At 41.9% G+C, this 15,981-nt stretch overlaps 1 protein-coding gene and 1 long non-coding RNA gene across 4 annotated transcripts in view; one reads left to right on the top strand and one right to left on the bottom strand.

Annotated features, from left to right (window-relative positions):
* The window catches only part of ptprga (protein tyrosine phosphatase receptor type Ga), a 273,910-nt gene that overhangs the window by 190,562 nt on the left and 67,367 nt on the right, over positions 1-15,981 (top strand). For all 3 annotated transcript variants that reach the window (XM_058374136.1, XM_058374135.1, XM_058374134.1), the window contains exon 5: positions 9,370-9,465. In XM_058374136.1, coding sequence (XP_058230119.1) covers positions 9,370-9,465 — 96 coding nt within the window. The remainder of the gene's footprint in view (positions 1-9,369; positions 9,466-15,981) is intronic.
* Positions 7,055-8,548, bottom strand: LOC131342875 (uncharacterized). Its single transcript, XR_009203073.1, has 2 exons — positions 7,372-8,548; positions 7,055-7,266 (listed from the first exon to the last, which is right to left on the bottom strand). It is a non-coding gene; the product is annotated as an uncharacterized LOC131342875 (long non-coding RNA).

Raw genomic sequence — 15,981 nt, 5'->3', positions numbered from 1 at the left:
GGGCCATGCAGTTGCTAACATAATGTTATATTTCCTCGCCTGTCTTCAGTGGCACTGAAAAACACATCCATTCTTTAAGAGCAGAGTGCTGCCTAGAGGGCAAATAGATGTCGTCCCAGTTCTTTGCTGCCTTGATACCATTTTTAATAATCTCGTTGCAGATAGCGCCTCGACCCTCTTTGTTTTCTCGAAAGCAATATTTTCCATGTTTTTTATGAGAAAGTAATACCCGCCGAATTGAAAAGTGACGCGCCTAATGTCTCCGTGTTGATTTTTCATTTGTGGGGTTACTGCAACAGGGGTGGAGGGGTGGGCGGTGCTGGTGGGTGGGGTTTAGAGGGTTTGTGTCTTTCTCCAGTGAGAGAGCGCAGCTATTTCACACACTAACGAGTCGTCATGTCATTATATGGATTCAGATATAAACCTTCTGGAGTATTTCTACAGAAATTCGTTTTCATAATGAACTTCAGTTCTTATTATCCGTTCCAGTAAGCAGCCGGCACCGCTACATCGCAACATCTTCTATCCCAGCCTAATTTCCTAATAAAGCCTAATAAGGTCAGAATTTATAACGCCATATTTTCCAAATAGCTACACAGTTCACACATCACAATTAGGTTCAAGCGTCATCTTTACTGACTTCTGATTTGTGTCAAAGTATGAAGGTCTTGTTGATTAGATTAGCGTCGCAGATTTTATTACAAATAGTGGTTATTAAAAAACATTAGGAAATTAGCAGAGTACACTATATTGCCAAAAGTTTTGGGACGTCTGCCTTTACATGCACATGAATGTATTATAGAGTTGGCCCCGCCCCTTTGCAGCTATAACAGCTTCAACTCTTCTGGGAAGGCTTTCCATAAGGTTTAGGAGTGTGTTTATGGGAATTTTTGACCATTCCTCTAGAAGCGCATTTGTGTGGTCAGGCACTGATGTTGGACGAGAGGGTCTGGCTCGCAGTCTCCACTCTAATTCATCCCAAAGGTGTTCTATCGGGTTGAGGTCAGGACTCATACTCTCTCATCCATGTCTTTATGGACCTTGCTTTGTGCACTGGTGTGCAGTCATGTTGGAACAGGAAGGGGTCATCCCCAAACTGTTCCCACAAAGCATGAAATTGTCCAAAATGTCTTGGTATGCTGAAGCATTAAGAGTTCCTTTCACTGGAACTAAGGGGCTGAGTCCAAACCCCTGAAAAACAACACCTGAATTCAATGATTTGGAGGGGTGTCCCAATACTTATGGTCATATCATGTATCAGACTGATGACATACCTACAATAATCCATATTTATACAGCCTTTTATTTATTTTTGTACTTCTATTCTTTAACATATATTTTTTCCCATTATCTAGGTGATGGTTCCTCATAAAAATCCCAACTTGCATTCCAGAATGTTTTAAGCTATATTGAGACATTTCCTTCACACCATGTTATAGAGTACATAGCACCCTGACCCATGATGCACTGCACTCTCTCTCTCTCTCTCTCTCTCTCTCTCTCGCGTGATACCGTTCCTTTTTACCCGAAATACACCTCCGTCTGTTGGCATAACAAAGAATTCTTGTCACGTCGGCCTACTTTTTGTCATTTCTCTGTATCCAAAAATGGTGCTTTACTTACTAATCCATAAAATTGGCACCAGGTGCATTATGGGTATTCGGCACCATCAAAGCTATCTTGTTTGGACACTATTCTAAAGCAGTGCATTGTGGGGATTTTATGAGCTACACAGCAAAACTAGGAGAACAGGAGTTATTCGGCTCTGCGCTACTATTTGCTCTATTCCTTAATCTCTGCAAACAGCACAAAGTGCATTATGGGTATTCTTTCTGCTCCAGACTACATTGTGTGGACAGTAATGTATTGCAGTGCATTGTGGGGTTTCAGGATATTCTGCACTATGGTATGAACTGCAGGCAGAAAGACCCAAGCGCGGGTCGGGGTTTTAATAAAGATGAGTCGAAGCAAACACACCGGGAGGATCAGGAAATAGTCGGGGAAAAAAATATAAACATGCAGGAGGTGGAACAGACAGGGGGCAGGGCAAACAACTCAGCAGCACAAACCAAATAATCACACAGACAAATAGAAGGACTGGGTAGTGCTGAGGATTATGGGTAGTGTAGTTTACTGGAGCAATGAGAGAGAGGATTTAGGATTAGATGACGATGATCATAACAGTGCACTGTGAATAGTGTGTGCAGTGTTGGATATCTCTCTCTGTGTGTGTGTGTGTGTACATGATCTGTTTGTTTTGCTTCTGAAATGTTCCTCACACCACCTCTAACGCTGTGTGTGTTTATTTGTGCGTGACACTTGTCTTGATTAGTTGTCTGCTGCCTGACACACACACACACACACACACACAGTGGGTCAGCTCAGGCTCATTGCACACATGGGAGTGACGATGACGCGCAATAAGGCAATGAGGTTCTTCTTGCCTGCCCTTGTAGAATGTCAGCGGCCGGCGCTGACCGCCTGTGATTTGCGCCCGTGTGTGTACGCACGCTCCGACTCTCTCTACGGGACGAGGAGCGATGTCAATAAAGGATGAATTCAATTTGGTAAAGAGTTACGCGCACGTCGCATCCGTTAGGAGAAGAGATTCAGCCTCTCCCTTTTTCTTTTTCTTTTTTTTTTCTCCCACGAGTCTCCTGTGGACTAAACGCTGGAGCGGCGCTGTTTGAGATTCAGAGAAAGCTCAGCGCTATTACCATTTATATTACAGGTGTCAGAGAGCGCATGCCTGCCTCCTGCCCTTCACTGTCGCAAAGTTAGCAATAAACTCTGCGTAATGTTTCCAAAGCTGCTCATCCACCCCATACTGTGCTCATTGGTTGTGTGTGTGTGTGTGTGTGTGTGTGTGTGTGTGTGTGTGTGTGTTGGTAAAATCAGGGCAGTGATACGCAGGTGTGGATTTGGGACAGAATTTTTTTTATTTTTTTATTTTTTTATTTTAAACATTACCATAAAGATGCTTCAGGCAGATTAATTGTAATATTTATTTATTTATTTATTTTTACATTTATTTAATGTAACAGATAAAGGAAAGCAGGAAGCACAAAGCTGTCCTCATTTCTAGATTTCTGAATGTCTTTTAAAAAGCCAGATCTGGAGATCACGAAGGTTATACAGAATAAAGCAGGCATGTTTAGGTAGATATAAGATTAATATAAGACCAGATTTATTTTTAAAGTCGTTTGATTCGAGGTTTTGAAGCCAGACAGGGAGGAAATAAAAGTCCTTGCAGCGTATAATCAAGCTATTCAAATATTTAGCAGATCGTGTGTAAGCGTGCGCTATTCTGTTTATTTATTGTGTTCATTTACTTTACACTTTGTGCCATGGAGCATTTTGTTAAAAGATGCAGATCATTTCCGTCATACAAGACAAACAGCATTTCTTTCTCTCTCTCTCTCGCTCTCTCTCTCTCTCGCTCTCTCTCTCTCTCTCTCTCTCTCTCTCTCTACCTAAAATTGCAGGTAGACTCGGGTCAGCAATATATCTGCCGGATTTCTAAGGGTTTATTTATTTTTATGAAATGATCGGCGTGTCGTTATTATTGTTCTATGAAACAGTTCCTTTGTGTAAAATGGAAAGTGTTGTGGTTTTGTACTGTAGTGATGTTACTGTGTGTAAAAAAAAAATAAATGAATGAATGAATTAATAAAAACCAAAAAAAAATCATAAATCTAAATAAAAAAAAGGTTAATTTAAAAGGGGGGGAAGCTAAATTAAAAAAGTTAATTTAAAAAAGGTGGGGGGGGAGAGCTAAATAAAAACAATTAATAAAAAAAAAGGAAAAACATTAAAAAAGCTAAATTAAAAAAAAGTTAATTAAAAAAAAGGAAAAACAAATTCTAAAAGCTAAAAAAAGGAAAAAAATTAAAAAGCTAATTAGAAAAAGGTTAATTTGAAAAAAGGGGAAAAAATAAAAAAGCTAAATTTAAAAAAAGTTATTTGTAAAAAGGTAAAAAAAAAAAAAAGTTTAAAAAATTAATTTAAAAAAGGGAAAAAAATTTAAAAAGCTAATTTAAAAAAAAAAAAAGGAAATTATGGACTGTATTAAATATTTTATATATTAAGTATTTCCACATTTGGAAGAAGGGTGCCAATATTTTTGCAAAGCCTTGTACTGTATGTGTATATATGGTTCAGATGCTGAATTATTACCGTTTAAAAGGAGGGAGTTTGGATTTGGTGTGTGTGTGTGTGTGTGTTGGTTCAAGGGCTGCAAAGACTGATGGGAAATCTTTAGGCACTCGTCCCCCGAGTCCGTGGCCATCGATTCTCTCTCTCGCTCTCTTGCTCGCTCTTTTCTTTCTCTCGTGGTGACAGCTGTTGTTTTAAAGGGATAAAGTCAGAAATCGATGTGCGTGTCCTGTCACTCAAATTAAACACTATGAAGAATGGGTGTGTGTGTGTGAGGGCATTTTTATTATATTTATAACTATGATCCATTAACATGTCACCTAGCAGGCTGTATGATTAATTACACACGTGCATTACTTCTGAAGCTCTCTTATTTTTTTCTTCAGTCTTCACTTATTGGCTCCTTTCATCGATCTCCAGAGACAGATTTATGTGAGAAATATTTGCGCGAGTGTTTGGTTGGTAAAAGGCTGTTCGGAATCATGATCTCTCTCTCTACATCGTTTGACCTTGACGCCGCTAAGCCACGAGTCAGAGTCAGCTAATGGTCAGCTCGTTTATTATAGATGATCATCGGTCACTATTATGCGCGTATTAGCATACGGACTGCATCAGTCTCCCGGTACGAGATTTAAATGCTCCCAGTCCCTGCATAATTAACATATAAGACTGAGTGGGAACTGATATGAATGGTACACAGCCTGCGAGACAAATAGACCGGGATCTGCTCGCTCAGGCACAACATGTTTTATGCACAGCAAACAATAATTACCTTTCTCTCTGGGAGAAATATCCCGGACGTGGTTTGCACCACCATTTTGAAGTCACCTGTATGAGCCGGAGATTTCATAAATACTTTTTCTTGCAGTTCGCTGCTAAGCACCGAAGTTCAATCACTTACCATGATAAAAGTAAACCTAAAACACTGCATTAATTCAGGTGCATAAAATATGCTTAAATATCTGCTGAAGCACACAGCGAGACAAAAGAAACAGCAGAGCGGTCATCCATGCCGTCCTCAGACCAGGAAGTTACAATTAAAAGGCTACAAGAGCACTTCCTGTGCGTGCTTTTAATATTGTCAAGTCACTAAAGGCTTTGGTCTCGACACCTCCATCCAAAAAGGTCAGAGAAAAAGGCTGTTCTTAGCTATTAACCTTGACACCATGGGACACTGGACACTAGTTGTGGTTAGCAGCAGGATCAATTCTCGAGCTCTCTTCTTCCCAGGTACAGACATTTTTCTTTTACGTGTGGTTCCTTGCGGTCAGTCCAAGCCAAAATAAATGCGCAGTAGACGAATGCTTTTCCTCAAGTGCATGACGTGGCGAGACGAGACTCAACATGTGTGTAAATAATAATTAAAAACAAAGAGAGAGAGAGCGCTCTGGACACAGTGGATACAAACACCTAGACCGTCCATGCTGTGTTTATAGACAGGTTATAACCGTGGTTATTATAACATCTAGAGAGACAATCAGTGCTCTGAACATCAGCACATTCTCATCACGGTCTCTGACCTGCAGCTTTTTCTCTTCAGATGTAAAACCTCACACTCCGAGATTCTCACACACACACACACACACACACACACTTCCGACGGAGAACGAAGACACCTTTACAGATATCAGGTTTAGATTTAGCACAGAATTCGATGATTAAGCTCATAGGCGGATGTGTAAAGTAGAGAGCTGGTGAAAGCTTCTCACATGACCGAAACTGAGACATTTCTTTTTTAGGAATTTTAAATTTTCATTTTTATGAACGTTTATTTATTTATTTATTTATTTATTTATTTATTTATTTATTAAATAATAAATACATTCATTAATAAATAAATAAATAAATTAAATTAAATTAAATTAAATTAAATCTCCAAATTCTGTGCATATTCAAATATTTGACTGTATGAAGTTCACACTCAAAAATAAATAAATGCATAAATATAAACAAATAAAATTATGAATAAATAAATAAATACATTAAATGAAATGAAATCTCCAAATTCTGTGCATATTCATGTTTCTATCTGAAACCCTTGTTCCATCTGTGTTCACTGCATCACCCTTTGTTACAAAAATAAAACCCTGGCACAGAAGCAGGCAGGGATCCGGATCTGGCCCTGAATCATAGTTAATATGATGTCCAGTGTTCGTTATTGTCATGATACGGTTAAATAAAAAAAAAAAAACACCGACTGGCTAGTACTTCAATTTTAGAAAAGAGCCTGGTGAGTTATGCTGCATTTCCCTGCTCTGTAGCTGTCTGGCCTGTTTGTATTGTGCTCCTATAATGGTGTGTGTGTATCCAGAATGAAAAACAGCAGAGGCAGGTCCTGTTACAGAGACACACTTAAACACAGACCATGGAATGAGTTCCAGTGGAAGAGTAAACGTGTTCTGTGCATAGATCTGTTTGCCAAAGTGCTTTAGCCAGTATTAGAACAGAATTTATTTGTGTGTGTGTGTGTGTGTGTGTGTGTGTGTGTGTGTGGGGCTCTGCATCTCAGCTTTTCCCACAATCCCTGTTGTTTGTGTGTGCTTGCACATCCGGATAACAAGTGATACGTGTAACCAAAGCAGCCATCTCCAGCACCTGAGTGTGATCTGTATGTTAATGGATTTCAGGACACACACACACATCATCTGAAAAACCTGAGAGTGACCTTTACAGAAAATGAGCTTAGGGAACAAACACACATGGACACACACACACAGGATGAGCTAAACGCAAACCTCTTGCCCTCTTTAAATCCCTCTGCATATTTACTCAGGCTTTATTGGGCAGTAAGGTCATCTGAATTCATCACAGGATTCCGCCGTCCCTTTTTCTCCCGGATGCTTCAAACTGTTAGCGTCTCTCACACTGCGAAAACAAAACAAGGACCAGAACAGAAATGCTTGTTGCTTGCTTGTTTATTTATTTTCTCTCTTCCCTTATCTCTCGCCGCATGCCGTTTCACGCCGTCCGTTCCATGAATATGAGCAACGTCCGACAGCAGCGAGTCGTTTTCGCATTCCGCGTCCGGCGTCCGTCTCTCGTTTTTATGGACAACACGTCACCGCCTGTCACTTCTCTCCTCGCCCGAATGCAAACAGACTTCTAATCCATCTGCACGCAAAGGTTAAGATACGGAGCGTTCAGGCTTTCTTTAGGAAATCATGCACAAAGAAAGACAGAGAAGAGGGGGTGAAAAAAAAACGGTTCAAATATTACTGCTATTAATCATCGTCTCGGAGACACTGACACCGTCGATGAAAGCGTTGGAGTTTCTACGCCGGCGAATTCCTGCGCATGTACCGAGCGATCCATATTAGGAGGCTGTGGAAATGCTGAAGACTGAAATAGATCAAAGCGACTCATGGGTCGGGCTTTCTGTAGGGATTACAGAAGTGTGAAAAATGCAAGGCGTACAATATTGACAGTGTTGATCTGAAAAGGGAAACAAGCTTGGCAAGCAAAGCTCAACTTCTTTAGGCAGCAGCTCTCTCACCAGCACACACACTCACACACACACACACACACGGATCCTTTATTTTTTATATTTAAAGAAACAAACTCATTGTTCTCACCTGGGATGGTATTTTTTTCCCCCACACTCTCTGTGGGGCTATTGGTTTAGATTATGTGCTGTACTGAACCTTCCTCAGTGCTGTCTCAAGCCTGGAAATGAGACACATGGTACGTTCCTGATCCCCACACTGACAGCCCTGTGTGTGCACGTGTGTGTGAGAGCGTTCACGAGCGTTCGAGCATACCCACATCGACTCTTACACACACCATCGCCATGACAACTGACTGATGGAGCCCCTCTGATTGGCCCGCGCCTCGCCCGAGGAGGCCGGTGATGTCACGGAGAGACCAGCGGAGCTTTTCATGGAAGCTGAATTGAAAAATCCACTAGCGTCAAAATCGATGGATCCCGTTGCCTCCTGCTCGAGTGGTGACTTCCCTAAGAGGCTTAAAGCCTCCTCCTCTCTTCCATTTCTCTGCTCTTAGTTCTCTCAATCTCTGAGAGGCCTGGTTATCTAAGGCCAGAGGCGTTTGTGCCAAGAACAGGCTGTTTTGTTTCTTTTTTTGAGCTTGCTATTGACTTACGTGCTGCCGCTGCCAATTTGGGCCGAGTCGCCGGTCCGCTGAGTGTTCCGTCCGTTCCGATCGGTTGCCAGAGATCCCATCAGCGCAAAGAAAGCATGCTCCGGGCTCTTAACACAGCCGGGCCAACACGGCTCACTCATCCGCTCCATTAGACACACTCGGTTAATGGAGTTTAGTTGGACTCTGTTTAGTTGGAGAGCACTGTGACAGCTTTTAATACGCCTTTCTGTTTTCAGTGCAGAGGGTTTTTTTTGTCGGCGCTGAGTAACGACATGAAGCAGCACAATGCCGTGACGTCCATGTTACAGGATTACCGGAGCACTCGGTCTTAAAGCTGCAGCATGAATAGACCCGAGATGATGTCATTTCACGTACAAAAGTTTCTTCATTCAAGGCTCTTTATTCCAGCTCATATAAAACTGGAGGGTATGAATGTCATGTATGGCTAGCAACAATTCTCTAATCTGATTGGTCAGAAAGTGATGTACTTATAAAGAACAGTGGTTGATGTACTCCAAAAGAAAAATGGACACTTATTTATGATATTTATCAGTCAAAAAGTTTTTCTTTAGAAAAATACTTGCACACGGCAAAGGAATTAAACACTTGAGGAAAATAATGTTTGTTTTTTTTCATTGTTGTCTCATTTTATAAGTTGCCAAATCAGTAAAATGTAAATAAACCACAGAATACTCTGTCATTTATTCCGACTGTGTGTTCATTTAATTTTTTTTTCCCCTCTAAAGGAGCTTTATTTCTGACCAGTAGAAAGTGCTAACATGACATGATGGATTTCTTTTTATTGAGTCTGTTACGCTTTTATTTTAAGATATTTAATCCCGGCTCCGACATTGAATTCACAGTGAAACGAGGGTTTTTGTTTTATTGAGGAAGCTGTATGGCGTGAATGGAGAACGGTGATGTCATGAAATTAATAGCCAGAAGCTGTTAGTGGTGATCAAATCTGAGGTGGATACTTCACAGGGAACATAAATGTGTAGATAAATAATTTGTAGTTGTTGCCTGTGATCTGATATCCTGTTGTTTGTCTCCATCTCTCTCTCTCTCTCTCTCTCTCTCTCTCTCTCCCTCTCTCTCTCTCACACACACACACAGATGCAGATCTACATGTACAACTCGGACGATTTTGACAGCCTTAATGCAGCCATCAGGGAGAAGCGGGTCATCGCCGCTATGGCCGTCTTCTTTCAGGTGAGAGATTTGTGAATTACTGTTTTGTGTGTGTGTGTGTGTTGGTAAAAATGATCATTACATTATCTACTATTGTTAGTCATGAACTTCTTAAAAAGAATCAACTCTCTCTCTCTCTCTCTCTCTCTTACACACACACACACACACACACACACACACATCATTCTCTTTTTGTCCTTGTCAGCGTAATCACAAAAGAAACACACTAAAAGCACTCTTCGACACCAGAGTGTTAATAAGCCCTCACACTTCAAAACCTTCAAACCGTGTGTGTGTATGTGTATGTGTGTGTGTTATGTGTGTGTGCAATTGTGTTCTTTTCGTTTCTCCATTCTGTGGCGTTGTCATCGCAGCCTGACTGTGATAACCCGGAGAGCTGGAATTCAAAGGTGCCATTAGACACAGAGGAAAAACAATGACAGAGAAAGCTTTAACAATACACCCACACAAGGAGAGAGTTCAGACACACAGAGAGAGGGAGGGAGGGAGAGAGAGAGAGGGAGGGAGAGAGGGAGGCAGTGATGAAATCTGAGACAGAGGAGTGAGAAGAGCGAGAGATGTTTAACAGAGAAAGAAAGCGTGAGACAGACATGAGGGTTGATTGAGGAAGAAGGATGACATTTGAGAGAGAGAGGAGAGTTCGAGAGGCCAAGCTTTGATTGTGTGACCGCTTCTGTGATTGATGCTGTTACTCATTTCTGCGTTCTTCTTTTGCTCGTATTCTGCATGCGCATCACACTGAGCGTGTGTGTGTGTGTGTGTGTGTGAATTTATTCCTCCCCTACCTTTGTAGGGATGAGGTTAGAAACTGTAATGCACTTTTATGCTCCCTCTGACTATATACATACGTGATTGACGGGAGAGAATGTAAATCCCGCCCATTTGGAGGCAAGACTCATTTTACTCTCTTAAACAGAGATGGCTGTGGCACGGTCTGGAAGATAGATAGTGTGAACACGTCACTCAAGATCCTGAGATGTTATATTTTAAGGTACACGCGTGTTGTACATATCCCATAATCCTACCTAACAGCGAACATGCATGTGAATACACCGATCAGCCATAACATTAAGACCACTGACAGATGAAGGGAATAACATGGCACCTGTTAGGAGAACATTCCGTCCTCAAAGTTGATGTGTTAGACGCAAGAAAAATGGACAAGTGTAAGGATTTGAGCGAGTTTGACGAAGGACCAAATTGTGATGGCTAGACGACTGGATCAGAGCATCTCCAAAACTGCAGCTCTTGTGGGGTGTTCCCGGTCTGCAGTGGTCAGTATCTATCAAGGAAGGAACAGTGGTGAACCGGCAACAGGGTCATGGGCGGCCAAGGCTCGTTGTACGTGGGGAGCGAAGGCTGGCCCGTGTGATCCGATCCAACAGACGAGCTACTGTTGCTCAAAGTTGCTGAAGAAGTTAATGCTGGTTCTGATAGAAAGGTGTCAGAATACACAGTGCATGACTGGTATTAGGCAGGTGGTCATAATGTTATGCCTGATCAGTGTTGTAGGTAGTTATTTTTAATTAAGGTTATATTTTTAGTCTCGAATACGCCGGTGTATGGATTTGAACATTTCCACTATTTTTACCTAGAGATTTGACTCTCAGCGTATGTTGCAAGGCATCCAAGCAGCTTCCCTTCTGCCTCCATTGGACCCTCCCAGAATGTTGAAACAGCCTGTAGTACTTCATTATCTGTCATCACCAGCTTCTCAGACAAAATTAGTCGCATGCGTCAGTTCTGACCTAACACGCCTCCGGATCTATTTGGATGCGACCGGCGTCTTTCTTTTACTTACAGCACCTTTATGAGGCGAAGCCTGACTCACAGTCAGAAGCAGCATCAATCTGGAGGAAATAAAGCCTGGCCTTCACGTACAGCATCACAGACAAACACGGAATAAATACGGATGCTAAATTCAGGTCCGGGAATATTTACAACTCTGTAAAGAAAAACATATAACACTGTTTATTTTTAATATTTGCAAGCATCCTTTATACAGAAACCGTGATCCGTACAGTACAGTACAATATATAATACTATAAAGGATGTAGCTTAGATTATCTGTGTTGATCTATACCATAGATTTACTTCTATTTACTATGTATAATATATGCTACACTGTGTATTGTTCAAGAGTCAATGGTTACAATCTGTATCAGGAAAGCCTTTGAGAACGTCTGCTACATTAGTTTTTTTTTTCAGCTTAGAGGAGGTGAAGGAAGGTTGTGCTGATCACATTTTTCCCAACCAAATCCATGGAAATCTCATCCGACTTCCCAACCAGCCATGTGCAGGAAAGCAGCACGGCTTCGTGCAATTCTGCAAGCAGGCTTTTTACAGTTCATGGCCTTCAGAGAGAGGAGTGTGACCCGAGCAGAAATTGAGTTTGACACCTCTGATTTCAGGAAGTCAGGAAGTCCAGACTGTTACCTGATTGGGGGCAGACACACTAAAGCTTCTGGGTAGATCACTGTAACTCACCGGTTCACGTCGACCAGGGTTCAGATCCCACCCCTACCACAAATCCACTCTTGGACTCTGGAGTAAGGCTCTTAAGTCTAAACTGCTCGGCGAGACGCCTGGACCGGATTCTTCCTCACTTTGAGTGAAAGCGTGTGCCAGAGGAATGGATGTGAATCGGAGGAGAGAGAGCAGAGGCTGGCTGATAAAAGTCAGATCGTTTTGTTTTATTTGGAAGAACAGAAGGTCGAGGGAATTCGGGTGACGGGAAATAGGAGGCTTTAGAGTGTCAGAGAACATTGTAGACCAAGTCTGTATTGTGTGTGTGTGTGTGTGTATGTGTGTGTGTGTGTGTTAAGAGATCTCTCACAGGATCAATAGAAAGATTTCTCTGTTGTTGAGATCAGGCTCAGTGTTATGGGAGCATGTGGAATGGTAATACTACCTACTGACAGCAGGACCAGCCGTCTCCAAATAACTCCACCACACACACACACACACACACACACACACACACACACACACACACACACACACACACACTGAGCTAAAGGAGCTTGTGTCTTTGTCTTTCTTGCAGCCGAGAGCACCTGCAGTGGATTTGTTAGCTCTTAACAAACCCTCTCAGCCAAAGAACATGACAGAGAAGGAATCGATACCTGAAAGACCGCATGCATTCCTGAACACACACACACACACACCCCGCATTTATTTTATCTTTTAAAAGTTAGCCGGTATATATATCAGTCAAGCTGTTTCTGCTCGCCTTCCTCCTTCCACGATTTCATAATTTCAGCCTATAATAATGTCGTCTCTGTCGTCCACGCTGTCTGTCCAGCTTCACACGTTTTCTCTCAGATGATCTCTCATCGATCTGTCACAGAAGGTTCCCAACCTTTCACAGCTCGCAGCCCACAAGAGGTCGGAAACCAAGCCGGCCGTTAAAAAGGCAATTATGGCCATAACACAATAATCGACACTGATAAACAGAGAAAACAGGCCTACACAGGCTACAAGGCCAGCTTCACAAAGAGCTCACGGTGCTTAGAGAAGCAGTTCATCGGGAAGCTCTTCACAGCAGTTTCTCGCAGATCGACCGCTTAAAACAATGTGCACTGTGATGTAGAAATAAAACGCATGAGAAGTGGGAAAAAATCGGAAAAAAAGTAACAGCACAAAAGTCAGATTATCACAAAATAAATAAGCAATGGCGGGATATTCTGTCTCTCCTGTCAGTCACAGCAACTTTAGCCAATGACGGGGATTTAGAAGCTCAGGTATGTGGAAGAGGGCAGATAACACTTTCCTCTTAAAGCTAGCTTCACGTCTCTCAGAGGAGTTAGCCTTCACTCTCCGCTAGCTAACCTAGCTACCTAGCTAACGGGACCAAACTGGGAAGAACACAGGGATAAAAACCCCAGTTAATGGTAAATATTTACATCAAATACATCTCTGATAAATCTGCTTCCTCAAAAGTAATTAGAAACTTTTTGACCTATAATAGTTAAAGGATTTCCTGCCTAGTTTCTGGCCCTGAAATGAGTTCAATCAGCTAATTTTTTCACACTCCTACCCCCCCATGGTCAAATCTCCCTAAAAGCTTTAATCGTTTCAGCAGAAATCGTTGTAAAGTTTGTTGGCCGATGTTTTCATTGCCGCTGCAGTTCATCTCGCAGGCCTCTGAAAGTTACGGCTCCTTTAAATTACAACACACACACACACACACACACACACACACACCCCTGCGGCATAAGTGCAGCACTCCGGGTGAATCCAAGCCCACACACTGAGCACCACGGCTCCGGTGAGAATATCTCAGATCTGCTATTATTTAGCACAGCCTGCCAAACTGCTTGAGCATCACATTAGCCAGATTTATTCCTAATCCCACCTCCTCGTCTGTCCGTCTCTGGCCACCGTGACGTCCATCATATTCCTTTATTACTAGCACTTTGTCTTACGTTGCAGCGCTGTCCTTATTTGGCTCAGTGCCTCCGTTTAGAGTTGGACTTTGTCTGTGTAGCCACACACGCTCACTTTCCTCAGTAAAATGACCAGTGTTTCTGAGACCATGTCCCTCTCCTGACCGATTGTATGAGAGCCTTGTTCAAGATTCCTTAAAACACTCTCCATTTCATCAGCAAGCTTCAGGAGAGGTTTTTCACAAGCTTTATTTATTCACGTTATAACAAACGAGCGGTCCATGTTTTCTTCATTCTGTAATATTTCATGTTCTTTATAGTGATTGTGTTATTTTTAGCTGGGAGGAAAACCGCAGGCCTTAAAGCTGTTTAGAAATGCAGACCATTTATTTCGACAAAGAAATGTTCTCCAGGTGTGTGTGTGTGTGTGTGTGTGTTTGTGTGTGTGTATGCACATAGCATAGCAGATGATCTTGTGTATTAGTAATTGGAGTGACATAAGAAAAAAACCCAGCAAATAAATACATCCTAAACAGTTCCGGGTTCCACGTTCCCAGCTAGTCTAAATTACGTCTAAATGGAAAATCGTCGCCTCAACATTTGTGCTTTTTTGTTTTGTTTTTTTCGGATTGTGTGCGTCTCCTCCAGCCTGTGCTACATCAGTGTATTTCCTCCTCACGGTGATCTTCAGGAGATTTATTACATTTCCACACTCTCGCCATGCGATAAGCAGATTCATCCCGGATTACCTTCACGAGCCGCAACTTTCCCCCTGTGCTTAATCAACATAGCCTGCTGTTTCACACGCGCGACTACAGGCAGCACACCAACACATCGTCCGGCCGCGCCGGCTGAGCAAATCCTGCGCCACCGAAACAGGAAATATTCGGCAGACATGGTGGAAACGGTGTATTTACGTGGTTTACATTTTGTTGAGAGAAATCTGATCATCCAGATCCCTCACCACTTGCTTTCTTTCTTCCTTGCTCGATTTATTTAGAAAGGATGACAAAGCAGCTTGTTACAGAGGAATAAACAAAATGTATCCATCAGAAAATGTTACACACATCACCGACACTCCTTCCCAAACCTAAACACAGCCTTCTTTTCTTCACATATCCCATCTTAGGAAGTTGGGGTAAGAGTACAGGGGCAGCTATATGACACAGCGCCTCTTAAGCAGAAAGCATTAAGGGCCTCGTTTAATTGCCCAGCTTGGCCGTACCGAGGCTCGGACCCTAACCTTCCCATCACCAACCCTTACACACCCACTTGATCCACAACTGCCCCGATGATGACTCCCAGATATTTTACTTTCAGCGATTTTTTTTATCCAACTTTGATTTCTTACAGCTCCTGCGAATTATCTGTTACCATAGCAACACTAACGGATGAAGTACCGGGTAGTACCGAGCCGTGGGTTCGGGTTAGACCACCTTCCGATTTGAGAATTGAACCGCTTTCATTAACTTGGCGCTATTTACAGCACGGAGAGGCGGGAACTTCACTAACCCGCGAGTTAGCAGATTCGTTAGCGTTCATATGAATCGATAAAGTAACTAATTATTGACCATCTGCAACTAAAACTCACTCTATCCACACCAAAAATAAGCAATAATTAATGCTGGATAATTAGCAGAATATTTTAGTAATAATCTGAGCTGATTATTTGTATTTTATTACTTACTAACATTTAGGAATATCACTCATTTATCTGGATTTTTTTTTTTTTTGGACTCATTTTAATGACTAATGCAGGTGTTCAGTGTTTCATTCGTACTTTATGTTAATGTTAACTCAAGCAGTAAATAATGTGAGCTAATGGAACATTACTGCATATTGTCTTTCTTTTCTTTCTTTTTTTTTTGCTGCACTTTGGTTATGTTAAAAGCAGGCTTGTTTACGTGAACGAGAACGCCTGTTCGATAAATCTTGCTAACCTTAGGTAATTACCTAACTTTATTAGCGCAACTAATAAAGCTAATATGTTAAATTAATTAAGGAAGACTAAAACTTCTGTGGGTCAGTAGTTCAGCGCATGGATGAGAGAGAGAGAGAGAGAGAGTGTGTGTGTGTGTGTGTGTGTTTGGCAAGAGACGTTGCTGATTCAGAGGGGAGAAGCAGGACG

This window comes from Hemibagrus wyckioides, linkage group LG21 (genome assembly GCF_019097595.1).
Source record: "Hemibagrus wyckioides isolate EC202008001 linkage group LG21, SWU_Hwy_1.0, whole genome shotgun sequence".
NCBI classification, from domain to species: Eukaryota; Metazoa; Chordata; class Actinopteri; order Siluriformes; family Bagridae; genus Hemibagrus; species Hemibagrus wyckioides.
This window is presented reverse-complemented; position numbering and strand designations above follow the sequence as displayed.